At 38.8% G+C, this 27,155-nt stretch overlaps 2 protein-coding genes across 2 annotated transcripts; both read right to left on the bottom strand.

The window, feature by feature from the left end:
- Positions 1-2,644: 2,644 nt before the first annotated feature.
- On the bottom strand, positions 2,645-17,702 carry wdr46 (WD repeat domain 46). Its single transcript, XM_002938668.5, has 16 exons — positions 17,628-17,702; positions 14,977-15,156; positions 14,659-14,739; positions 13,944-14,056; positions 10,912-10,999; positions 10,543-10,604; positions 10,256-10,360; positions 9,352-9,502; positions 8,820-8,955; positions 5,383-5,482; positions 5,083-5,236; positions 4,457-4,604; positions 4,132-4,226; positions 3,824-3,919; positions 3,562-3,675; positions 2,645-3,061 (listed from the first exon to the last, which is right to left on the bottom strand). Exons 1-16 carry the CDS (start codon positions 17,667-17,669, stop codon positions 2,948-2,950), a joined length of 1,779 nt encoding a protein of 592 aa, XP_002938714.2. The 5' UTR covers positions 17,670-17,702; the 3' UTR covers positions 2,645-2,947.
- A 3,723-nt stretch (positions 17,703-21,425) lies between these two features.
- Positions 21,426-27,155, bottom strand: rps18 (ribosomal protein S18). Its single transcript, NM_001016358.3, has 6 exons — positions 27,111-27,155; positions 26,688-26,786; positions 25,634-25,720; positions 25,350-25,451; positions 25,180-25,271; positions 21,426-21,549 (listed from the first exon to the last, which is right to left on the bottom strand). Exons 1-6 carry the CDS (start codon positions 27,111-27,113, stop codon positions 21,474-21,476), a joined length of 459 nt encoding a protein of 152 aa, NP_001016358.1. The 5' UTR covers positions 27,114-27,155; the 3' UTR covers positions 21,426-21,473.

Raw genomic sequence — 27,155 nt, 5'->3', positions numbered from 1 at the left:
CTGCAATATAAGCTACCGGTATGTGTATTACAGTATGTGCCATAAGACCCTCTAACAGTATGAAGACCCTAGAAAACCATGTATTTTCCTAAAGTACAGATTCTGACAAAACAAAAATGGGTAAATACATCTTTCTCCTGCAAACTACCAAACTACAAAGCTATGCTAAACAGTACAGTGTTTATGAAAATTGTCACAAAGCTTGCATTTTGCCCATTATGTACCCCACATTTAGTAACGCACCAACATAAAACACTCTAAATATGAACGCCAGGGGTCTACTGAACAGTTTGATGCCCTATATGCATAGATTTACAAAACTATGTGGGGTACAGAGGAAGCCAAATTGAAATACAGCAGACAAAATTCTACGTCCTGTGGCACTTAAAGGGTTAAGGCTCTGATAAATTATATAAATAAAGTAACCCCTTTTCACCACCATATTACCTGAAGAGTGCCTGCTTTTAACCAAAAATAAAGGAATAAACTCGGGGGTTACTGTTCCAACCTAATACTGAATGATACCGATGGATGCATCGAATCCAGGATTCAGCCAAGATACAACCTTTTTTAGCAGGATTTGGATCTGGCCATATGCCTGGCTGAACCGAATTCGGATCCTTAAAGGAGAAGGAAAGGCAAAGTCACTTTGGGGGTGCCAAAATGTTAGGCACCCCCAAGTGACTTTAATCGCTTACCTTTTACCCCGGGCTGGTGCCCCTGTTGGGAGAAAACAGCACCAGCCCGGGGTAGCTGCAGTGCTTCCTACTTCCGGGTTCGCTTGCGCGCGCATGCGCAGTAGAGTGAAAAGAGCCGAACTTTAACAGAGAAGTCGGCTTTTCACTCTACTGCGCATGTGCCTGTTCTTAGTCGTTCCAAGAATGAAGCAGGAAGGAGGAAGCACTGAGCTCCAGGTACCCCGGGCTGGTGCTGTTTTCTCCTAACAGGGGCACCAGCCCGGGGTACAAGGTAAGCGATTAAAGTCACTTGAGGTTGCCTAACATTTTGGCACCCCCAAGTGACTTTGCCTTTCCTTGCCCTTTAAAATCACTTGACTTTTTGTCATATAAACACAGAAGTTGAACATTTTTCACCATGCGCTTCATGCATGCTTCTCTTTAGCCCCTTCATGGTCTGATTTACATACACAAATTAGGATTTTTGTTAAATGATTCAGGGTTCGACTAGATTCCAAAATAGTGGATTTGGTGCATTCCTAAATATTATAATAGACTACTGACATCAGAATTCTAAGTTGGGTGTTATTACAGATGAATATTTTGTCTTGTGTTCATCTGTGGCTTTTTATGTTCCCTTTAGCAAGGAAGATCTGTGCCTCCAAAGATGCTCCCCATCTCCTTTCTGCCAATTTATTGCACTGAGCTTAGGGACCCAGGCAAAATATACTGTGTATATAGAATATAAATGTCATAATACAAGGCTGATTAGTAATTAATTCAGATTCTCATTACATGGCAGTTTAGAAATAAATAAAATTTGCATTAACTTATATGGCCGATGAACCTCATTTTCTGCTTGATAATTTGGGAAGACCCCTAAGCTTAGCTTCTCAGTTGCACAGAGCACACTGAGCATGTGAGTGTCACTGATTGTTGCTTTTCTGTCATAGTCTTTGGAGCTGAAGTTTTTTTTTATAAGTTGTTTTAGTACAACAAACTTTGACATATAGAACAGTGAGAATATGAACTTATTCTTTTAAAAATCCCACACGAGAGAATAGTGAGCAGTAAAATCTCTCAAGTTGTTTCACCTTTTGGTGTCCACGTTCACACAGGTGGTGTTCTCATGGCCTCCACCATATCCAGACTCAACAATGAAGTTCACTGCTAGGCAGAAGATCTTGTAGCAAGAATTTCTTTAAGTAAGACTGCTTTTGAACAAAATACTTCTGTGAAAATCTTATGATAAGAAAGGAGAGAACAAAGGAATAAAAAGAAAAAACTTCCCTAGGGGAGCTATGTCCTCCTCCCATAAGGACACTAAAAGAACTGGGTGGTACAGCCTCCTGGAGGAGGTGTAGCCAGCTGGGAATGGTAGGGCTCCCTGGGAGGGCCATCCACTCTGTTGTTCTTTTAGTGTTCTTTCCTCCAGGAAGGACTCAGTGCCTGAGATGAAAGAAAGAATATTTTTATAAAAATAATTTATTTTGATGAAGCAGTGTTTTACATATGAGCTGTTTTATGCAATATATACCTGCAATATTCAGGTATAGTTTCTTTTTAAGCCTTTAATTCCCACTGTCTTTGCACCTGACCTTTCACTCCCCATTTCTATCTGCCTCCAGACTTTTATTCTTAATATTTTCTCATCTCCTTTCCCATCATCCCTCTTCATTGTTCTCTTCTCTTTTTGTCATCTTACTGTAACCTTCTTCCGATCTTTAAAATCCCCACCAAACACACAATTTTTTTGGAAGTTACCAGGAGCAGCTTTTTGCCACCCGTTAAAACCCGTTAAGCATTGCCACCTGAGGAGAGCTTCTCAGTTTGCCTCATGGCAGCAGTGCCTCTTCCATCATTATTATTATTATTATTATTTTATGTAAAGTGTATGCTTTCTAAGTGCAGCTAATTAACTATAACAGCAGTGGAAAAATCATTAAGGGTAAATGAAGTCACACAGATTAAACTTCCATACATTATTTACTTGAGAATTACAGGCACAGTAAAAATGTATTATTAAACATATATACAGTAGGCGTAGGACTAGAAAATGCTATAAACCACAGTCAAAGTAAAAACTTTCCCATGAGACAAAATGACACTCAATGAGTGCTGTATAGTGGGTAAGAAAATGCAAATGCCTTGAGCACAAAAGATGAGAGAAATATCGGTTGTTAAAAATGGAATTTTAGCATTGCTGCTCATGAATGTGGAATCAATGTGGTTTCTGAAAAAAAAAAGTCTCTGCCAAGCCTTTGTGTTTCTCACTTTTTGAATCGGTCTAAGGCTGACTGTTCAGCTGGGGATCTTATCCCTTCTCTGCTCTTCTTCTGTTCTTTCTGTTTTTCTTTAACTTTAATACTTTTTCGAATCTGTTCCTGTGGGAAAGAAAGAAGGTTAGAAAGTACTAAAACAGGATACTAAAATCTACAGTTAGTATTGATGTAGGTATATATAGTTTATGTATGTGAGTGTATAGATAGCTCAGTATAGGTTTGTGTGTGCTGCGTTTTGAGGGTTGAACTTGATGTATTTTCAACCCTATGTATGTAACTATGTATGAAAGAAAGTTAGTTAATATGATAAAGAGAACATTAAATGAATGCTTGAAGCATCAATGACATATGCCAGGTGTACACAGAAGAGGGCATGGAACATAGTGTTAGGCTGTAAGTTATCCGCCCATTACAAGGATAAATGCGTGTTAAAACAAGTTGATATCATCAGCCTTCAGGCGCCAAGATAATAATGCAGACATTGGTGGAATAATTATGACAAGTTATGCCTATTTGACCCTGTTAGAGTTACAGTGCACCAGTGATTTTTGTGAACGACTGCCTATTATCACTCATACACTTATTTTGACGTTGGAACTAACCCTTTGCTCTTCATGTGCCACCTTCTTTTTGCGTTTTAGCAAATTTGCTGAAGAACTCCGACCCTTTAACTTGTGGCGGGGTACAAAAGGGGTTTTTTCATGAGGATCAAATCCCTAAGATAAAAGTATGAAGAAACTGATTAGCATATAACCCAATGTAGGCCATGTTGGCAGCACTGTAAACAGAACTGCTAATAATAAAATTGAAAAGGGAGAATGGAGCATATGATAACAACTAACAAGGATAACACAAAGTCCTCACCAGTCTCTCCACTTTCTCTTTGTGCTTCTGTTCCATGGTGATAGCATCAACCTCTCCTAGCTGAGTTGGGTCCAAAGTAATGAGTTCTGGTTGGATCTGAAAGGCAGAAATTGTGGAACGGTGTTATTTTCTTTCTATCTGTGCTTGGGATGCACATTTACAACTGCAAAAAAATGTATTTCTTTGGCTTTCGTTTCTATTATCTTGCTATACTTTTTTTTTTTTTTTTTTTAAGCTTACCAGCATTTTCCATTATTGGTAATGCATTACTTTATAATCTGACCCAGTCTCTTTACAAATGTTCTCACCTTCTCCAGTAGGGCTTTAACTTCCCATTCCTGTCTTTGCTTTTTGGTCTCATAAGGATTACACTCCATAGCATCAAAATTGGCTTCTCCAGCACCTAGAAATAAAATGTAGAAGTAATGTAATCAACAAGCAGGAAACAAAATGATAACATGAAAAGCAGTTACAAAAATATTAGTAAGTAAGGAAAGAAGTTGCATGCAAATGCAGAGGTGCAGAGCATATAAAGTGGATGTAAATGCAAAGAAACAGATGGAGAGAAAAGCAAAAAGAACAATGAAACAGATAAAGTGGAAGAAAGTGTCAGCAAAACTATTAAACACTGACCTGGCACGATCATACTTGTAAAGCCTCCTCCATGCCCAATACCCAAAATATCTTCAAAGGGGCAGAACTGAAGCCCATGAATAGGGCCTTTGACTTGTAGACACATATAAGGGGAGCGGGGAGGAGAGACGCTAGTGTCCTTATAAACCTGAATGCGACAGAATCATATATTTGTGTATAACATATTTAAGACAAAAAATATTCCCAGCTTTATACTTGGGTTTATGGGAGTAACAATGGCTCTAGCTATCAAACACCAGTTCTCAATGCCTGCTGACTAAACTGAATTTAATGTCTAAGCTTGAGATCTGCTGTAAGATTTTCACAATATTTTAACAAATGAACCTTTTTTGTATACCAAAAGTTAAATGTCTCTGTTGCAACCTAACCCAAGATTACAACAAAAATAGGAACCACACTCACTTGGATTTTCAGGCACTTATTGCCCCACAGTGGGACCTGCTTTGCAGATTTAACAATTTTGATGGACAAACCCTAAATCTATCCCGACCCTTTTGTCATCTGCCTCCTAGCCAGGGCATACTGAAACTAAAGCTTATGGCACACCAACTTTTTTGACTGCCAAATGTTCTCAGAGGCAACTGCAGTTAGCAAAACACCCATACCTGCACAATGTCCCCTGTTCCTGCTGCTAACAGCCCCTTTTGGCTATGACACAGGGATCCTGCACCAAGTGGAAGAAGACAGGAAGTGAGTGGTCGGTAAGTACGCATGTCAAAAATGGTCAGCTTCCTGTCCAGGCCAGAAGAAGCCATGTACCTGTGAAGGTGAAAAGCAGGGGGTGTGTGAAAAAAGATGAGTGGAAATATTTTGACCATTTTTTTTTTTTTAAATAGAATTCTAAATCAGTAAAGTAATCACAAAAGAGCCTATAGAAAAGTGATTTAATATAGACTAAAACTTACATTCCTGTTTTATCAACACTTAGGGCTCTCACTGCCCCACGGTGGCACAACATTTTTACGAGTGGCTCTTTCATGGATGGGCTCCAGAGCGACACTGTCCCTGTTAAACATAAAATTAAAAAAATATGTAATTACAAAATACTAATAAAAACACAGGACATGATGTAAACAGGTATATTCATCCTAAGCCTAAACTATAACCATCAACTGCTGTCCTGTCCGGGAAACTGAAGTTAAAGTCAAAATTCCTTTACCTCTAAATATTGCTTTGTATTTATCAAATCCAAATATTGAGAATTAATTATTTCCTTTTTGTCTTCTTTCCTGAGTCTTCAGTGATGATGTTTCTGGCTCAGCCTGCAGTTTTAGATTTGGCTGGTGCCTTTTGCCTTATGTATAAGGGGCAAGCCAAACGGACAGGTCTTAACCTCAATACCTCCAATGAGTAAAGGTTTGCACCTGACATACAGGGCACCATGAGCTATCAATGACAGTGTAGACATTCAATAGTCTGTTCTTTAGTAGGCATGCTGTAAAATGGAATGTTATGGTGTGCTTTTGCTTAAAACAGTACTGAGTAGCTAATAAACAGACAATTTGGGGAGATTTACTACAATTTGCAGTTACAGTTTTGCTGCAATCAACACAATATCTCGGCAAAAACTGTCAATCATGGGGGGGGCGTGGCCAACATGGCGACTTGAACAGAAGTGCCTTCTAGAGCTCCGAGCACCACATCCTGAAACCAGCGGCAAACACCAAACTTTCTAAAACAAATTTGCCTACCTCCACAAAACTAGAGGAGGTAAAAAGCAACCTCTCCCTTCTGCGAGCTGACCTTCAAACGGTGCCTCCAGATGGCGCGCCTAGGCTCTGAAGTAGGTATGTTCACCGCAACCAAACGCAGACTAAGGGAAGCTAACTATAAATATGGGATGCTATACCCAACAAAATTGCATGGCCAGAGAGAGGGGAAAACCTTGTTCTTCACATCCCTGCAGTAGGCGAATGACTGGCTTGACACCCAAGGGGGCCCCCCACAAAGAGCTAGCCCCAACCGCCAAAACTAAGCGTCTACAAGCCAAGAAAGCCACACCTACATATATACACAAGGCAACTACAACTGCTGCATACTGGGAATATGTACCCCCAAAATAAAAACAAAATAAGAAAACAAACTATAACTTAACACAGTCAATGCAAAAATGAGGGGAAAACCGAACTGATAACTTGGTCCCCTTGGCCAACCAACAATCCCCTCACCGGCGTCGACAGCGGATAACCATGGCCTCACAGACACACACAAAAACCTCGCACCAACTCGCCTCCCTTGAGTTAAAAAAAAGAAAGGAACCAGAGACACCGAGGACCCAACATAAAGACCAAGGGAACCACACACTACACGTAACTCCACAATTAGAGAGCAATACCTTCAAAGGCCCAAAGCTACACCCTGCAAAGCAAGAGATGGATCCACCCCAGAGATAACCAACCACAACAGAACCGTCTCCCGGGCACACAACAACTGAGGGCAAAACTCTGGCGCCTTAGCTCCATGTGGCTGACTCACACCTCAGTAAGGGAACAAAACAACAATTCCCTGGCAGAGTTCTGGTCAACCCAGGTATGGCACCACCAGACATAGTGTGGGAAGCATGCAAAACAACGCTAAGGGGTACCCTAATCTCAGCAATCACTCGAGTTAGGAAAGCAGCAGCCCAAGAACTAGAAGAAAGGCAGCAAAACCTAACAAAAACCGAGGAGATATATCTCCAACCCTGGGGCAGACACCCTCCATAACTTTAGAGCCACACAAACTGCCCTGGAGGAAACCAGAACCAAAATGACCCAAAAGAAACTACTCTATGCCACCCAAAAAAATGGCAAAATTCTTGCCTACCTATCCAGAACCAAATCACCTTCCAATATTATCCCCAGGATCAACTCCCCCATAGGAACACCTATCACGGACCCCCCACCAAATAGCACAAAACTTCGCCCAATTTTATCAACAACTATACGCAACCAAAATTAATTACACACCAGACCAACTGTCAACATACATAAGGGACATACCCCTACCGAGACTATCCCCACACAGCACTGCGCTACTGAACAGACCCATAACCCTGGAGGAGGTCAGAGAAGCAATAGCCTCTCTCCAATCCCAAAAAACCCCGAGACCAGATGGACTACCTCCGGACTGGTACAAAACCTCTACAGAATTGATAACCCCATGGCTCCACAAAACCATAGTAAACGCGCTAGAACAGAACAGACTTCCCCCCTCCTTCAACAATGCACTAATTGTTGTCATCCCCAAAAAAGGCAAAGACCCCCCTCAACTGTGGGTCATACAGGCCCATATCCCTTCTCAAAACAGACACCGAAGTCTTGCAAAAATTCTAGCCAATAGGCTCAAGCTAATAATCAAAGAGTTAACTGACCCAGATCAGACCGGATTCATGCCGAACAGGTCCACAAATATAAATATACACAGGTTGTTTACCAATATACATGCAGACCACTCAAATAAGGGTTCACGTACTGCAGTTTCTTTAGATGCAGCAAAGGCCTTCGACTCCATAGAGTGGCCATACCTTTGGGAAGTCTTGTGTGGATATGGCCTGGGCAAACAGTTTATCCAGTGAGACTACTCTACCAAGCACCAGAGTCAACGGCTATACATCTCCTGAATTCAGCCTATTCAGGGGCACGCGACAAGGCTGCCCCATGCCCCATTAATAAAATTTAAGATCATACACAGACTTAACCTAACCCCCCGAGACTGTATCGAATGAACAGACGTGAGTCATCCCAATGCCCCAAATGCAATGTACCGGAAGCAAACTATATACACCTCCTTTTGCAATGCCAAACCATCCAATCCTACTGGGCACAAATAATGAGCTATATCCAAGAGAAAACCTCTTTTCCAAACATACTAACACCCAAGGTCTGCCTACTGAGAGTGGTCGACGACCTCACCCCAACAATCCACATGAGAACTCTCTTTTGCAGTTTGCTGTTCTATGCTTGGAAATGTATACTACTACACTGGATGGCTCAAGCCCCCCTCACAGTAGATAGATGGCTAAACCTTATTAGAACTTTACTTCCTCTGCTCCAACTCAAGTACACTGCCAGGGGGTGCCCTCAGAAGTACAAAAAAAATCTGGAGGAGCTGGATAGATGCCACAGACTGAAATGCTCCCCCACAATGTCCCGGGATGCTCCCCATTATAAGGACCCCTAGACCAGACCGAATGCAAATGTCATTAAATGTGTTATCTTATTCAAAACTCAGGACAACATGATGTAAAACCACATGATGTTTAAGGAAATTAAACAGACCATTACCAATAAAGGCTTCCCCCAAACCTTCTGGTACCCAACTGATCCATATAAAAGAGATCTGTGAAAGTGACCACACTTACCATTGTGATGTCCCAGGTGTATAACTGCATTGTTGGGGTTCTGGCACATTACGTTTAGTCTTCCTGATTTTACACATGTAGCTGCAATTTCTTTCCCAACAGAGACATCCAAGTACTGGAGGAATCCAGTGGAACTCTGCAAAGAAAGCCAAAGAGCATAAGAGAAAGGAACGAGAAAATGCAAGATATGAAAAAGGAAAACACTGTGAAAAGAGAAAAGAAAGTTAAGCAAATGCAAACAGGGGGAGGCAATATCATCCAATGACATGACAGAAAAGGCTCTGGTACTGCAGGTTCCAATTAGGCATGGGTCAAAAAATAATTTGTAGATGTTGTATACATACAGGCTAAGGTTGAGTTTGAGAGTTTTTTTTTTAACCCATTTATCACTGTTGCACAGATGAGCACAGAAACAGCAGGAAAAAAGGGGGTGAATATACAAAGATAGAAAAAATATGGAAGGAATATAAGGAACAGACATAGATGGAAAAAGAAATGTAGAATAAATAAATTGTGCTTGGCTTATACTCACACATGTTGCTAGCAGGAAGTGATATGGCAAAAATTCCATACGCAAAACATCATTAAACTTTTTTATGCAATGAAGCTCAACACCCTGAGAGTCATAGATATAAAGCCAGCGCCGCTGAGCCGCTGCATACATGGTATGTGTGTGCAACCACCTCCAAGGAAGGGAAAAAAATGTACGTCACTGATTTGGCATATACAGCACTGAGCATTACCGTGAAATTGTGTATATCATCCTTGTACTCTGTTGCACTTATTGACACCATTCACTGAAGGTAAAACCAAAACACACCCTTCTATATAGCTGCATTAAGCACTATTGTTTCCACCTTGCCTTTTGTAGTGAATTGCTCACTAGTGTCTTTTGACTATGGGGAGCCCTGGAGCTACCGGCAACTAAAACAAGGCAGTCATTCCAGGGTTCCCACAGAAGTTGCTTCAAAAGACACAGCAGACATGTGCCATTACCATTATAACACTGGAAGCCAAAAGTGACACAACTGCATCCAATTTGTGATGCGTAAAAACGACACAAGCATGGCAGGCATAAGCATAGCAATTTGCATTGAAAAATGGTACTTTGCACACTGTACTGAATTTGTAAAATGACTCAAGCATGATGATTGGCATAATACTACACTTGTAATAAAACTGTTATTAAGAGCAAAACAGAAAACGTGTAATGAATACATCCATACTGCTTTTAAAGACACTAAGTTGAAACTCAAGATAAACAGAATAAGAGGGGGCAATAAGCCCAGAAAAAATTGCTTAAACCTCCATATTCCAGATGTTGTACCTTTATGTCCCATGCAACTACCCCCAATCTAGGTAATAAAAAAAACACACTTTCACCTGCTAATGGACATTTTTTTATGTCAAATAATTCTTTGTATGGGCTTGCTTACTTCACATCATTAACAGTTTCCATCACATTCATTTCACAGATGAGCTTCTTGGACTGCCATTCCAGGGATGCTAAATGACCACGCTGCCCCGCGAGCAAAAGGTGTCTAAAAATAAGTGCCACAAGGCTTTGAGTCAGTGTTATCTAGGAAGCCTGAGCTACAGTATAAAAGGAAGAGATTGTGCAAATTGAAAATATCTAATAAAGAGCAGGGAATTACATGTGATTATGAATAATAGATAAAAAGCTTGAACATTGGAGTTCATTCTTTTAAAAGGGCAAATATACCTTCCATTGCGAGCGTAGTTAATTCTGTATGGGCCAAACTGATTGAGGTTCAGGTTGAAATGCTGCAAAAAGGTAAAAAGAGTAAACTGACAGTGGGAGCACAGGAATTGATTTAATTAAAGACAGAATGAAAGATAAATAAAATAGTAAAGTTTTAATATAAAAGTTAATAATATATACTTTCTCTAATGTCATGGTAAGCCCTTTCTCAGGAGGACTGAATAACAATGTGTACTATAGTTGCATTTTAAAGGCACCAAGTAAAGTTTTAGGTACAGTGCAGAAGACAAAAATATAGATATGGAGAAAACAAATGTGATTTATTAAGAAATACACATTAAAGTAGTGCAGTGACAGAGAGTCTCTGACCTTTGATGCACTGGTTATGTCCACCATCTCTGCAATGTCTTCTTGAGTTATAGTGCATGTGTCCTGGCCCTCATCCCCCTCTAGAAATCTATGGGAGGAGCAGAAATATTAATTTGCTTTAAATTAATGGAGATAATAGTAAAGGTGTATCGCATTAGGATCCAAAAAGGGTCACTATAAAAACAAATACACAACAATCGCATTGGCAGGGGAATGCAGATAAAAAAAAACCTAATGGCTATATTTACAAACATATTACACTTCTGTTTACAGACAATTATTGCTGCTTTAATAATTAATTGAATTAATTAAAACATAAAGGAGAACTAAAACTCAATACATTAATAGGTTTTAAATGTTACAGCATAGGTTTTAGGCCTCTGAACCAGCCCAAGGTAAACACAGCCCTTCAGTAATAAAGATCTGTTCCCCTGAATATGATCCCAGTAGCTCCCAATCTTTGTTTCTGCTGAAGCACAGCACATCCTTTGGCCTGCAGTACCTTAACATAAGATCCAACTCACAACAGTATTTTATATATATATATATTTATTATATACTGTTGTGAGTTGAAAAAGGTCCCAAAAGGGACCGAAACGTCGGTTGTACATGCAATAATAATACACTAATATTTGTTTGAACCACAAGACCCTTGGTGTTGGTTGTGTTTGATTTGGTATCTATTCGGTATTCCGTGCACAGGGGCAGCTACATTGTAGCAACTTTCGGAGTGTGGTGCTGTCGTGTGGACTTTTATATATATATTATAATGGTATGCTCATTATAATTCTCCTTATGGTGTTTGATATTGTTTTCTCCTTGGTACAGGGTTTCTTTTCTTTTAATTTTGACACATGACTGGAATGACTTGTGCCATTGGGTGTGGGTTTGTGCTTTTATCTATTTATAGCTTTGATGGTTGTTACATGTTTAAGGTCTTGACAAAGGCCCAAGATGGGGGCCGAAACGTTGACCTATTTCTCCATGTATTAAGTTTTATATAGTTCAATAAAAGCTAACTTTTAAAGGATTCCCAGTGTGCACCGCTATACCTGTGGACTCTATTGAAATTGCTTGAATCGGTAGCACCTGGGTCAATTAGCCACTTGCTAAGGAGTGCTGAACCCTCTTGGTTTGTATATATATGTATATATATATATATATATATATATATATATATATATATATATATATATATATATATATATATATATATATATATATATATATATATATATATATATATATATATATATATATATATATATATATATATATATATATATATATATATATATACACATATACATATTATAAAAAAAAATTTGTGGAAAAATATCACCAATCTCAAGGTTACAAGTCCATCTCCAGAGATCTAGCTTTGCCTTTGTCCACAGTGCGCAACATTATCAAGAAGTTTGCAACCCATGGCACTGTAGCTAATCTTCCTGGGCGTGGATGAAAGAGAAAAATTGATGAAAGGTTGCAACACAGGATAGTCCGGATGGTGGATAAGCAGCCCCAAACAAATACCAAACAAATTCAAGCTGTCCTGCAGGCTATGGGAGCATCAGTGTCAGCGCAAACTATCCGTCGACATTTAAATAAAATGAAACGCTATGGCAGGAGACTCAGGAGGACCCCACTGCTGACACAGAGACATAAAGAAGCAAGACTACAGTTTGCCAAAATGTACTTGAGTAAGCCACAATCCTTCTGGGAAAACGTTTTGTGGACAGATGAGACCAAGATAGAGGTTTTTGGTAAAGCACATCATTCTACTGTTTACCGAAAACGGAATGAGGCCTACAAAGAAAAGAACACAGTACCTACAGTGAAATATGGTGGAAGTTCAATGATGTTTTGGGGTTGTTTTGCTGCCTCTGGCACTGGGTGCCTTGAATGTGTGCAAGGCATCATGAAATCTGAGTATTACCAAAGGATTTTGGATTGCACTGTAGAGCCCAGTGTCAGAAAGCTGGGTTTGCGTCCGAGATCTTGGGTCTTCCAGCAGGACAATGACCCCAAACATACGTCAAAAAGCACCCAGAAATGGATGGCAACAAAGCGCTGGAGAGTTCTGAAGTGGCCAGCAATGAGTCCAGATCTAAATCCCATTGAACATCTCTGGAGAGATCTTACAATTGCTATTGGGAAAAGGTGACATTCCAATAAGAAACCTGGAGCAGTTTGCAAAGGAAGAGTGGTCCAAAATTCCCGGTGAGAGGTGTAAGAAGCTTATTGATGGTTATAGGAAGCGACTCATTTCAGTTATTTTTTCCAAAGGGTGTGCAACCAAATATTAAGTTAAGGGTGCCAATAATTTTGACCAGTCCATTTTTGGAGTTTTGTGCAACATTATGTCCAATTTGTTTTTTTCCTCCCATTTTTGTTCTGTTCCAATACACACAAAGGAAATAAACATGTGTATAGCAAAACACGTGTTACTGCAATACTTTTCTGTGAGAAATACTTAATTTTGACATGACTGTATGGGCCCATGATTAAGTGCCCAAAGGACACAAAAAACATAGTGCAGTTTTGGAGATGTAAATTTTTAATGTAGCTTTCAATTATAATAATAATATTATTATTATAATACTTGTAGCCATTGTGGATCATTTGAGCACTTATAAGCCCATGTCCTAAGCATAGCTTCTGAACAGCAGCCAAGAATATAATGAGTATAAGCAATGTCACCGACACTAGACAACCGCTCTAGACAACTTTGAAGGCCTGTATCATTACTTTAATAGGACTTTTGAACTGGACTTGTAAAGTTCAGTATAAAAAACCTAGCATTTCTAGCCATATTCATTTTTAGGTGTTATGTCTCTTCCTAGGTCTCCCACAAAAGGGAAATATACATTGTGCTGTTTTCTTAGTGGAGAAAATGCAAACACCTACCAATAAATATTGCCCAAACAATACATTATTCATAACAGTGAAAAAAATAAAATGATGTGTCCATGACACACTTCAGTAAGGCCCGCTTCTTCTGCACACATAGCAATTGTATGTGCCACTCTTACCCTTCCTCCTCTGGCAGAAGTATATCATGCCTGGCTGCTTGCCCCAGCGCAGTCTGCACATCATTCTCTTGGGTCTTCAAGTGGTGCTGAACATAAGGGGAATATTTCCTGCCCTGGAATGAATGGTGGATTTTGTTACAAACAGGTTTTCTTTTAAATGTTTCTTAACAGGTTCCAGAAACTACCAAAGAAACCATATAATATGCATATTTAGTTCACAAAAATGGTTCATTACATATAAAGATACATGTTTTAAAAGACTTTACAAGTTCTATTTCATTATTTATAAAACCACCGATACTTAAGGAAGGCAGAAAATATTCCTGTCAGGTTAATCATTTAATATCATAATCTTCTTAAGAAACAGAAATACAAAGTAGTTTATATAAATAAGCTGCTGTGTAGCCATGGGGACAGCCATTCAAAACTAAAAAAGGAGAAAAGGCACAGGTTACATAGCAGATATTAGATCAACTCTGTAGTATGGGATTCTGCACAGCGTATCTGTTAAGTGTTATCTGTTATTGTGTGTCCTGTGCTTGAATGGCTGCCTCCATGGCTACAAAGCAGCTTGTTAATATAAACAATAGTAGTGTTTCTAAAGCAAATACACCAGTTTTACCACTGAAGGGCAGCAGTACAGTATATTGCCATTTTTATAAAAACATTTTTATTATCAGATGTTACTGTTCCTTTGAAAAGCCAATTCACTTACCAGTTTTGATTTTCTTGCTCTCTCATACTTTAAAAGACGATTTTCAGGTACAGAAACTGAACCAGGAAAGGGATCTTTAGCCTGTGAAAAGAGACAAAAATCACTTACAGTCTAAGGGACACAGCACACGTAACATTTCTCTGCCACCATATATAAGTCATGTAGGAAACAAACAATACCCCTCTGTGCAGCCATTCAAATTAATTTAAACCACCAGCCACCCCCAGTGACTTTTCAGACTAAGGGTCAGAAGAGAGACATTGCAGGAAACATAACAATATATTACAGAAGGAGTGCAAGCTGAGTTGCAGGTCTTACCCCTGAGATAAAGTTACTCCCTGACTTCTTCAAATCTCCTTTTACTCTCTTTCGTCTTGATTTTTGTTCTGTTGGAAGTTGTGGAACATCTTTAGGTGATTCTGTCTGGTTATCTGTCCCATCCACATTCCCTCCTGGGGTCTGATGTTCATCTTGTTCTTCATAGTACCTCTTTACTTTCTAGAAGAGACAGGGTGTTGCCAAGTGTTAGTTAGTCAATGCTACAAAATGAAACATAATAAGTAATGTTTGAAATCCACTTTTCTCTATTTCATTAGCTCCAGTGTGCTACAATACTACTTCTTTCAAACCCAAGCCATGAATTTGAAGTGTTTCTGAATATGCCTTAACTGTCTGCAGGGACTTTCAATTGGAGCATAAACCCCCATCAAAAAAAAAAAAGCTATGAAGAATATATTTTTGCATTAACTGGTTGCCTGCCAGCCATGGTGAACACTATAATTCACAAAGGAAAAAAAAGAATGAAACTTAAAATCTAGGGTGCCTGGCAGTCAGGTACTTTGAAAAAGTGCTATGACACGAATCATGGGGCGTAATGAAACAAAGATGTTTTCTTTTTCTTTCTGCAGTGTGTGATCCAGTGTGCATGACCTTCATTGGTGTGAACTGTGGAATCCTCAGGCTGCTTGCTCTGGGTGGCTGCAGAATGGGTGAGAGAGTTTTCACGCAAGTGCTAATTACATTGGCATTGGGGAAATGAAAACTGAATGCAGGGCCAGGGGATGTGTGTGACCAGATTTTTTTTCTGGTGAGCTCTTTCTAAAATGCAAATAAATAAATATATTGGTTAGCAGCGTTCAGGTGATTACACCCATGAATAAGCTTCTAAATATGTTTAGGTCATAATATAGTTACTGTGTTGAATATTAAGCATTTGGTGATTTAATATACTTGACAGGCAGGTTCTATATATTCTCTAAAAAGGTTCTATAGATTTTAGGGCCTAAATATATAATGAAATAGTACACTATGTAACCATCTTATCTTTCCTCACAACATAGAAGTATGATTTTTCTATAAATGTCAATATAAACAATAATGGTGGCTGGACTGTCCAGAGTGTTTTATTAATCTATTTGTTCATTTGCATGAGCTACCAGGCTACCATATTACTCTTCCACTGATTTGCCAGTTAGACCCTAAAATGGTTGTTCACCTTGAAATTAACTTTTTATATGACATAGACATTGATATTCTGATTCAATTTGAAGTTGGTTTTCATTGTTTTCTTTTTTGCAGTTTTTCAGGTTTTTAGCTTTTTGTTTAGCAGCTCTCCAGTTTGAAATTTCAGCAGCTATCTAGTCCCCAAGTCTTGTTTACCTTAGCAACCAGGCAGTAGTGTGAATGAGACACTGGAATATGAATAGAGGAAGGACTAAATAGAAAGATAAGGAATAAACGGTAGCAATAAAAATAAAATTGTAGCTTCAAAGAGCAAATGTTTCTTGGATAGCAGTGACCCCCATTGGAAAGCTAGGAAGATGAAGACAACAAAAGCAAATATTTCAATAACTATAAAAAAAATATATAATGAAGACCAACTGCAATGTTGCAAGGAATAGTACATTCTATAACATCCTAAAAGTTATTTTGAAGGTGAACCACCCCTTTATCTGCCTAATCATATTCAAGTCTCTTATTCAAGCTACTGCCTGGTTACTAGGGTAATGTAGACCCTAGCAACCAGATAGCTGCTGAAATTTCAAACTGAAGGCCTGATGCACAAAAAGCTTAATAATTCAAAACCACATATAAAAAATGCTAACTGCCGCAGAACAGAACTCTACATCATACTTTATTTTATGGTGAACAACCCCTTTACCACTGGCCAAAACTCCACCTGGGCAGTCACCTATAGCAAGCAGCAATAAGCTTTTTTCAGCCAGTTGCAGGTAGAACATCGGATACTGCCCAGGAGCTCTGATTATTGTTGATAAATGAGCTCCACTTTGTCTTCCACATGCATGTGCAGTTGGTATAATTCCTTTAACCCCTTGTGTGTCAGGCGATTTCCATGAAATGAACACTGACAGGCAACTCCCCATCTCATTAAATGCAGGTTGGAATCAGAAGCAATAGAAAATTCTACAGCATTGGCACTTAAGAACTTTAGCACTAGCTCCATAGACTCTGGTTGAAGAGCATGTTCACACAACATACTGTGTGGGTAAGCATGTACACTGAGTATTTATGTTCAGTAAGTCAGACTGGTAGAGTGGTTTTAACTTCTAAAGCTGCATACAGTTCCAAAAAATCGTTTTAATACAGTATATCCATCACACTCCCATTCCCCCCAGCATGAGCTGCACATAGTGTTTATGAGTGAAAGTAAAAAGATAATTTCTTCCTGCTCCTGGCAAACAATTATAATACCAGTGTCGCTTTAAATGATTGTATTATTATTTTACTCCGCTTTTATTATTATACTTGCATAAGAAACGGAATAGTGAAAAAAAGGTATACTCTGTGCTAGTGAACATATTGTGGGATAGGAAGACAAGTTTCATTCAGGCACTATAAAATGAAAATACATAGATGCCTGTGACAGGGCAGATTGCCGCGACAGGATAACCTACCGTGTGTCACTAGGAATGAATTATATAGCGTTACACAACCCACGTGTTACTTACATTTTTAGCTTTCTTGACAGCCGCCATCTTGGATTCCCCCATCTGTTACCGGAACTCTAGACAATAAAGTTATATCCACGCTGATACGCAGGAAGTGTTGACAAATAAAGTTTGTTCTGAGAGCTCCGTCGATCGCCATTTTAAGTAATGGCATATTATCAACAAGGGAGAATAGTATGTTATATTAGCAAATGGAAACCACGCATGGGTTTAAATGATTTCAGACGTATTCATGTAAAACAACCATATTCATTTTACAACATGATCTTGGAAGTTCTACATGCAAAATGAGTTTTGAAGGGATCGCATATGCAGTAAATGCTCAGATGTGGTCAGTGTAGTGGCACTGACTAGAGTCAATTTCCATAGACTTAATTGACAACAATGATGAGATATGCCGCAAGCTTGATATTGTAGTGTGTCCCACCTACCCCAAAATGCAACATACTAACATCCAGCATGGCCAAGGGAGTAGATACAGAACTTCGGACGTTCACCCGTATGCCACACTGCGCTAGCATGCAAAGTAACTGGGGTTTGCGGGTTCTTACTAAGCCCTCTATCTTTCTCTGGCAGGGTTTGCTTCCAAATACATAGAAGTTAATTTAAACATATTATGCACGACCAACAGAAATTGTTGCAGTCTGCATAATGCATTGGAATTACTTGTTAATCAGTAATACTAGATATTTGTTCAATAGGTATATAGATTAAGGAAAGTGGACCTACAACTCTCACAACTTTAACTATAGTGTTCACATACCCAATTGGTGAACTGCAACTCACTTCTGTGTGTTAATAGTGCTTTAAAGTGACATGGTTCTGTTAAAAAGTGAATATGTGCCAATGCTACTTTTTAACAAAAGGTGATTACAACATTTAATAAAAATTCAAAACATATACTGCTGTGACTGTTTTTGTTTCTTAAAATCCTAAAATGGTGAATAAAGCAACTAATACTTATGGAGATTAGATCATAGCATACATAAAAGGATTTTAAAATTTTGGAGATTGATTATTACCTTGATATAAAATAGTAGGAAAATTGAAACACTTCAGTTAGTGGAGAAATTCCCTATTGAGCCTACTGTCTTACCATTTGGGAAAACCGCTTGCCGAGAATACGCCCTCCACCTCCTACCTGTGCCTGCACCCGAATGAGATACGTTCTGGTGCAGGCATACTTGCCGAGAATACGCTACTGTAAATGCGTCCTACCTGTGCCTGCACCCGAATGAAAAAGATACACTCGGGTGCAGGCACATGTAGCTGAAATACGCATAAAAACGTGAGACTTTGCATTCTCTTGTGTTTTTATGCGTATTTTGGCTACATGTGCCTGCACCCGAGCGTATCTTTTTCATTCGGGTGCAGGCACAGGTAGGACGCATTTACAATAGCGTATTCTCGGCAAGTGTTATTTCGAGAATACGCCATGTCTGACATCAGCCTTATGTTCCAAAGCAGAGAAACTTCAGGACCCACACCCAACCTAAATCCGCAATGGTTACCCTAATTTTAACCTTAACCTACCTGACCTAGGGGGGGTCAACTCGCACATAACAAGTGGAATCAGGTATGTGTATAAAAAAAAAACTTTGATATTTAACTTTGATTCAGTTTATCTTTTTTACATAAACTTGTATAAAAAAAAAAAAAAAAAAAAAAAGGGTATATTTACTTTTTAATGGGATGAGGTGAAAGTAATAGTGCCCCTTATATTTGGTCACACCTTCAATCATCCTAAACCCTTTCATTGCAGTCCCACTAGTCCCCATGGCCAAAGAGACATGCAATTAGACTATATTTGAATATATTTCTGTTAGCGGTTTCTGTTTTCTGTTCTTTACCCCCCTCCCCCATGCCATGACATCACTGCCTGAACACCTACCACTGCAGGCTGGTAAGAATGTATGTTTGGGGGGAAATCTGCATGTGTCATCAGGCTTATCATATTACACTGTAATCATTATTGTATCATATGTATCATATTACACTTATATTTAACACTGTAGTGTTCATTCCAGTCACACAGAATTTGTACCCAGCACATGTTTACAGGGTTTGATCTATGGGATCCCAAACCTACTTCCCTTTTCTTCTTAGTATCCTACTTTCCTACCAACTTTTTTATTCTTGTTCTTACTTTAACCCCACTCTACCCATTTATTTCTTACTTGCACAATTTATCTACTTTTCAAATTCTATTCTCTCTTCCGTATCCATTTTTCCCCCTCTTTTCTGTTTCTTCTCCCTTAAGAGTATGCTTTCCATCTTTACCATTCCGCAAGTTTTGTGCCTTTGGCACTTACTTTTTACTTCATTTTCTTGTACCAATTACTCTTAAATGTTCTTATTTCCTTCCCCAAACATTTTGGGTTCTACTTTTCCCTGAAACCCAATTTACAGGACTTTCTTCCCTTCCACATTTTTGTGCCTACACTTTATTTTCCCCTTTTGACTTCCACTGCTTTCCTACATCATTCTTTTCTCTAATGTCTCATTCTGCAGTTTTTTGTTGTAAGTAGGAGAGATACACATTTATGTTGAATTTTGTAAGGGCTGTGGCACACGGGGAGATTAGTTGCCCGCGACAAATCTCCCTTGTCCCAGGAGACTAATCTCCCCGAAATAGCAACTTCTGCAATTTTGGGGAAATTGCGGTGCCGCGTATGCCATCCCACCGGAGATTTACATACTCGCCAGTGGGATGGCATTTCGGGAAGATTAGTCACCCGTGACAAGGGAGATTTGTTGCGGGCGACTAATCTCCCCGTCTGCCACAGCCCTAAGGAGTGTACAATATACAAGAAAAAAAAAAAAAAATATATATATATATATATAAAAATTATACCTCTATAATGGCATAACAGAACATATGCATGTGGGTTTAACCTCTGATTAATAACTTGTAATGCAACATTTTGTGGGGCACACCCCTGCATCTGAAGTTGGCAAAAACAGGCCAAGAAAGCTACATTCCTATGCTTAAGGCACCTGCATTGCCTACAGCAAAGACCTTCCTCGCACACCCTTAATTCTCCAGAAGAAACAGACGCCCGGTGCTCACTGCCAGAGGGATCGGCGCCCTCCAAAAATACAATATTGTCCGTAATACAATGGCACTCAGGGCTACAAACGGGATAAACCCTTAATTGAGATTTTTATTGCAGTAGTGCAATGTTTCGGGGGAAAACAACCCCTTTATCAAGCATCAGCATGCTTGATAAAGGGGTTGTTTTGCCCCGAAACGTTGCACTACCGCAATAAAAATCTCAATTAAGGGTTTATCCCGTTTGTAGCCCTGAGTGCCATTGTATTACGGACAATAAGGCACCTGCATTGCCAGTGCCCTGTTTCCCAGAAAATTGAACTTTTTCAGTTGGTCTTGTGGCTACAAGTGAAGTGAAAGAAAAATCCCACCTTAGGCCAAAAAGACGGTGGTTTGTGGCCTGCAAGGGATTACCCCTCCCTTGGTGAACAAGGTGTATAAAAGTGCCTTTAAAACATTTTATATGCAGCAATTCCCATTCTTTCAAATGAAAAGCTATTTTTGGGCACACTGCCCACAAGAGATGATGTTCTGCAGGTGACATATTGCTGTGTTTTTGTCCTAAAGTGGTCCACCACCCAAAAAAAAAAACACCAAACATTTTTGCACAGTGAAAGTTTTTTTTTTTTTTTTTTTTTAAGAACCTGTCTGACTTAGCACCTTTACAGTTGAGGTAATGTTCACAATATTCCTACAATACCATTTTAGTACGCTGTACCTAATTTTACAAAAGTTAACACAGAACACAGTATTTTATACAGAACTTTATTGACAAAATGATAGCATCCAACAGGTTACTTCTTCTTGGACACACCCACAGTGCGACCACGGCGGCCGGTGGTCTTTGTGTGCTGACCTCTGACACGCAAACTACAAGAAAAATTATAAATTAGCATTTTTGGTAATGACACCATTCTGTAATGTAGGGAAAAACAGTTTATTGCATGACCAGTAAACAAAATACAAAATGTAATTGTGCTACATACAGCTTCTCCTTTAAAGGAGAAGGAAAGTTATTTTGGCATTTTACTGCCAATAGATTTGCCACATTAGTGCCACCTAGAACATCATACCCGAGTAAACAGCTCTAGAATCTTTCTCCGTTTGCTTAAGAGAACAGTAATACCAAAAAAACAAGTGTATAAAAGTAATTACAATATAATGAACTGTTGTCCTGCAATGGTGAAAGTTGTGTGTTTGCCTCAGAAAGACTAATATAGTTTATTTAAATAAGCCGCTGTGTTGCCATGAGGACGGCCAAAGGTGAAAAGGCACAGGTTACATAGCAGATAACAGCTAAGCTCTGTAGAATATAATGGTGTTTAATCAGTTATCTGCTATGTAACCTGTGCCTTTTCTCCTTTTTCCAGCTTGAATGGCTGCCCCCGTGGCTACACAGTAGCTTATTTGAATAAACTATAGTAGGGTTTCTGTACCAAAAAACTTTTTCCCAATGCAGGGCAACAGTACATTATATTTTCATTACTTTAAAGCTTTCATTTGTTGGTGTTACTGTTCCTTTAAGACAGCAGCTGCCATTTTAAGTAGCTTCCTGTTGCAGCTCTAGCCATTATAGCTCAGATCACACATTCCTGAGGGAAGAGGAGAGAGAGGAGCAGACTCTGACCCTGGGAATGAAGGATTTTTCTGAGAGAGCAAGTCAGAAACCAGAACATCATGTTTATCAAAAGAAACAAGATTTCTGGTCTCCTTTTTTGTAGAGGACTCAGTGTAGCATTATTGTAAGTGCTTATGGCTGTATTTACATAGTCCTTTCTGATAAAGCTTAGTTTTTACCTTTCCTTCTCCTTTAACACCAACATAAGCTGCTATGTAGAAGATTAAGTTTTCACCAGCACAACAACTAGGCCTAACGTATGAGACTAGCCCACTGCCTGCAATGAACTATTGGACCCACAATAGATATTTGCTTTCAAGTAGGTGACCAATGAAGGCTTCCTGCCGACTGGTGGCTAAATAGCAAATACCTCAAAAATCTGTTCAATATCTTGCCAATAAAATTATTAAACCAAACACTCTAGAGAGTTACAGGGAATAATTTGTTTAAATGTTGCAAATGCACCCCCCTCCCCCTCAATCCAATAAACATTCGCTAATTTGCTAGTGTGGAAGCAAAAAAAACATTGGTCGCTGGCATTGATTGGTTTGCCAGTTGTAAAGGATCATTATAATGATCAACTGATTAAGAAAATGCTTGGAGGGTTTTCCTGTTGAGTAAAATGAATCAGCTAAAAATAAAAATGCAGCACGGTTTAGCATTTCTGAAATAATCATATTGCTTCTCACTTTTCCTCTTCACAATATCATGCAGGGATTGAGTTTAAAATCTTTGGGGGCAGGCAATGTTTCCTCACCTAGATGTTACAAAGCTATTTTCCAAAATAACCAACACTGGTACAAGTCCTTAATGTAGAGATACCAACTTAGACACAAATTCTGTCTTCCTACATTTAGGATCTGTGCCAGTGTTGGTTATTTTGAAAAAGTGAGCTTAAAGGAACAGTAACACCAAAAAATGAAAGTGTATAAAAGTAACTAAAATATAATGTGCTGCTGCCCTGCACTGGTAAAAGTTGTGTGTTTACTTCAGAAAGTCTACTATAATTTATATAAATAAGCTGCTATGTAGCCATGGAGGCAGCCATTCAAAGGAGGAAAGGCACAGGCACATAGCAGATAACAGATAAAACACTATTGTATTCTACAGAACTTATCTGTCATCTGCTATGTAACCTGTGCCTTTTCTCCTTTTTTCCAGCTTGAATGGCTGCCCCCGTGGCTACACAGCAGCTTATTATATCAATTATAGTAGCGTTACTGTAGCAAACACACCAGTTTTACCAGTGCAGGGCAACAGTGCATTATATTTTTATTACTTTAAAACTTTAATTTTTTTTGGTGTTACTGTTCCTTTAATACATTTTATGCAAAATAAGCCACCCCCTAGACATATTACACCTCTCATTCAAAACCTGACTGGGAAAAAAAAAAAAAAAAAAAAAGATTGCTGGGGGAGAAATAGTGGAGTAACAGGATTTAAAAAAAAAAAAAAAAAAAAAAAAAAAAAAAAACTTTAGTTAGAAATTTTATTAGGCACATAGGTATACTGCAGATTACATGGGTAAAGGGGGTTAAATACCATTAAAGTAAATTATGGTAAAAACACTACATAGCCACATCAATCCTGTTAAAGCAGTTTTGGTTGAGGCAAAAAGCTTGCACCTCCTACAGTATATGTCTTATTGCTAGAAAATCATATGCAGACCAAAACTAAAAGTATTACACGCCAGTGGGTCTACCTTGCTGGCCACCTGGATTTTGGCTATGTTTACCCTATTAAACAAGCCATTATCAACCCAGTTCTCAAGTTTTTTTTCTGCAAAAACAGATACACACAAATGAGAAAATGTTTCTTTTGCAAAGCAGTAAATTGTGGTGCCAAAGAAGTTGTCAATTATGCAAGCAGTGCCACCCAACACACCTGCACTAACAGCCAGTTGGAATCAACAGAAACATGTTTTAGATTTACTTTCCAGTCAGTATAATGGCATGAAGTCGACAGATAATGTTTATGTAAACTATATGTAAACTATTCAATAGGGCCATATGGTACCTGGATTCAAATGAATCCCAGACAAGTTATAGTTCACGCAAACCAGACAAGTCACTATTAAAATATACATATGCTTTATATTACATCTACTGCTGCAATACATCTGCTGTTAAGTATGCAGAAAGGTCAGCCATCTTTTGTTGCCTTGCTTTACTCAGTTTGGTAAAAATGCAGAGACTTAATACCTTGAACAGCACTGCTCTAGAGGATCTAGTTCAACTTGCACAACACTGTCTCGAAAATATCACCAGTTATGGTAAAGTGATATACAGTAAAGCTTAAGGGCACACGTGGGAAATACATTTATTGGCTTAAATGCACATCAGTCATGTGCATAGTTTTATTAATTACATTCTGCATTAACTCAGCATGGTTAAATTGAATGCGGGAATTAAACAAAAATACATATGCATGCATTCTTTTACATAAAAAAAACCCCACAGCCAGCAATTTACATAACAGTGAATGTTATTCCAAAAACAGGATAACATTAGTGCAATTGCTTATTGCTCATTCTAAAGACTGCATTTCACAATACTGAAAAAGTTATATAGTACTGTTAAATCCCTTTGTGGGCAACACATTAAACTACAAACTTTGTTTCTGTAAACACATCTGTTATACAATTTGACTTTTGTAGCTTCAAGCTTGCTGAACTAATTACCCTGCTTTTGCAAGAGGCAATTATAACCCGTCTCCTGATTTTTTAGATAAATAGCCACTTAAAATCGATATGTTAAATTAAAAAAAGGGAATGCTTATGTAATAGGTACAGAGGATAATCAGAAATTACTTATGTCTAAAAGCAGGATATTTATTTACATCATTAATACATCTAGGCTCTAGTGAACGACCAAACCACTCACCCCCAGAAGTGACGCAGTCCTCTGTGAGCCTTGATCTTTTTGAGTCGCTCTAAATCTTCACGGAGTTTATTGTCCAGACCGTTGGCAAGAACCTGATTAACAAAAAATGACCATGCTGACCAAAACCATTACGACAACCTAAATATCAACCCTAAATCACAACAACATACCTGGCTGTATTTTCCATCCTTAATGTCCTTCTGTCTGTTCAAAAACCAGTCAGGAATTTTATATTGCCTAGGATTTTGCATGATAGTAACCACACGTTCTACCTGTGATAAAGAAGTTAGTAAACAATCATGCACACTACAAAATAAAACAAACAAGAGCTTACACCCCCCCAAAAAGCCATTTTTTCCTTTTACCAATTTAAGTCAAACTGTTCTAAGGAACAAAAGGCTGGATATATGCTGCCCCTAGGCCAAGATTTCATAACATAGTAGTTAAAACGTACCTCATCCTCGGTCAGTTCACCAGCACGCTTTGTAAGGTCAATGTCAGCTTTGCGTAGGACAACATGAGCGTAACGTCTACCTACACCCTAGATAGGGAAATTAAAGATAAAGGAATTGTTTATTCCTAAGTAAACACAAATATAAATAAAAACCTGTAGTTAGTTACAAGCAGACTTTCAAAACATAACTAGAACTAAATTCAACCACCAACTTTTCCCCTAGCCCTAGGGCTATTAACGGGTGTTAAACATATTTGTGCTCAACATACTTAACTGATTTAATAAATCTTTATTATTTCTTACACAAAAAAATCAAAAGCATAAACACCACATCTCCTCCCCAGCAACAGACATGGATAGCTTTTAATATACACAGTTAGTGGTCAGTTAAGTTATTATCATCATCAACATTTATTTATAAAGCAGCAACATACTGCGCAGCGCTGTCCAATAAGTTTTTGTTAGTCTGCTCCTAAGAACCAAGATGTAGAATTTGACTTCAATTTTAGTCTTATCTATGGCTTAATTTCTCACACTAAACAGGGTTATTTTATAACATTAAAAAAATGTTTAGCACAAGCCCTATTTATTGCATTCACTACAAACAAATGGTGAATACCTCTTAATAGTTCTAGATAACAATGTTAAATTTTGAATACTTAATCTCCATTTCTTGTCTATGCTCATATACCTTACACTACAGCCTACAGCACTACAGACATTGATGACAATACATTTGAGGAGCTCATGATGCAGATGGTACAAACAGAAGTTCACAAGCAACCTCTCACTGCTCTTGTACCAAGTGACAAGGACCTAGAAGAAATGGTCTGAAATTGCCAACAAGCCTTTCAGGTTTAAAACGTTGCTCTACAGCCAATGCTGCGACGAGGGGCACACAGGGTCTGTAAAAATATTTTGGGATCTGGCAGGTACTACCTGGAAACTCAGAAGGGTACCATTTGTTTCCATTGGAAGAATATTGATAGTTTCCTTCAGAGAAGCCTTTTAGAATCAGAATGAATTATACTCCACTTTAGAAAGGGGCACTCACCTTAATAGCAGTGATAGCAAAAGCTATTTTCCTGCGCCCATCAATATTCGTGTTCAAAACACGCAAAATGTGCTGAAACTTCTCAGGGATCACCAGAGACTGGAGGGAGGAAGGATAAGATACATTAGATTCACTAGTCACTCACATTATCACAGACTAATCAGTGTCATAAGCAACCTCAGTGTGCCAAAATGCTAAAAGAGGGAATACAGGGCTCCAATGCCGAAAGGAACAAGGCTAACACTATACCGGCCTGTCACTGCAACCGTCCCACCCCCCCTCCGCTAAATACAAGGCCAACAAAACACCCCAGCTTCCCTGCAGACAGTTTATCGCCCAAATACCGCTACCGGAGCACCGTGAGAATCGGATGGCACCGGATTCGTTTACAACTACTTTTCCCAGTCTGAAAAATCGCCTCACCATGGTGGCGGCTTCTGGGAAAGAAAGAGGAAGCGGAAGTGACGT

This window comes from Xenopus tropicalis, chromosome 8 (genome assembly GCF_000004195.4).
Source record: "Xenopus tropicalis strain Nigerian chromosome 8, UCB_Xtro_10.0, whole genome shotgun sequence".
Taxonomy (NCBI): Eukaryota; Metazoa; Chordata; class Amphibia; order Anura; family Pipidae; genus Xenopus; species Xenopus tropicalis.
This window is presented reverse-complemented; position numbering and strand designations above follow the sequence as displayed.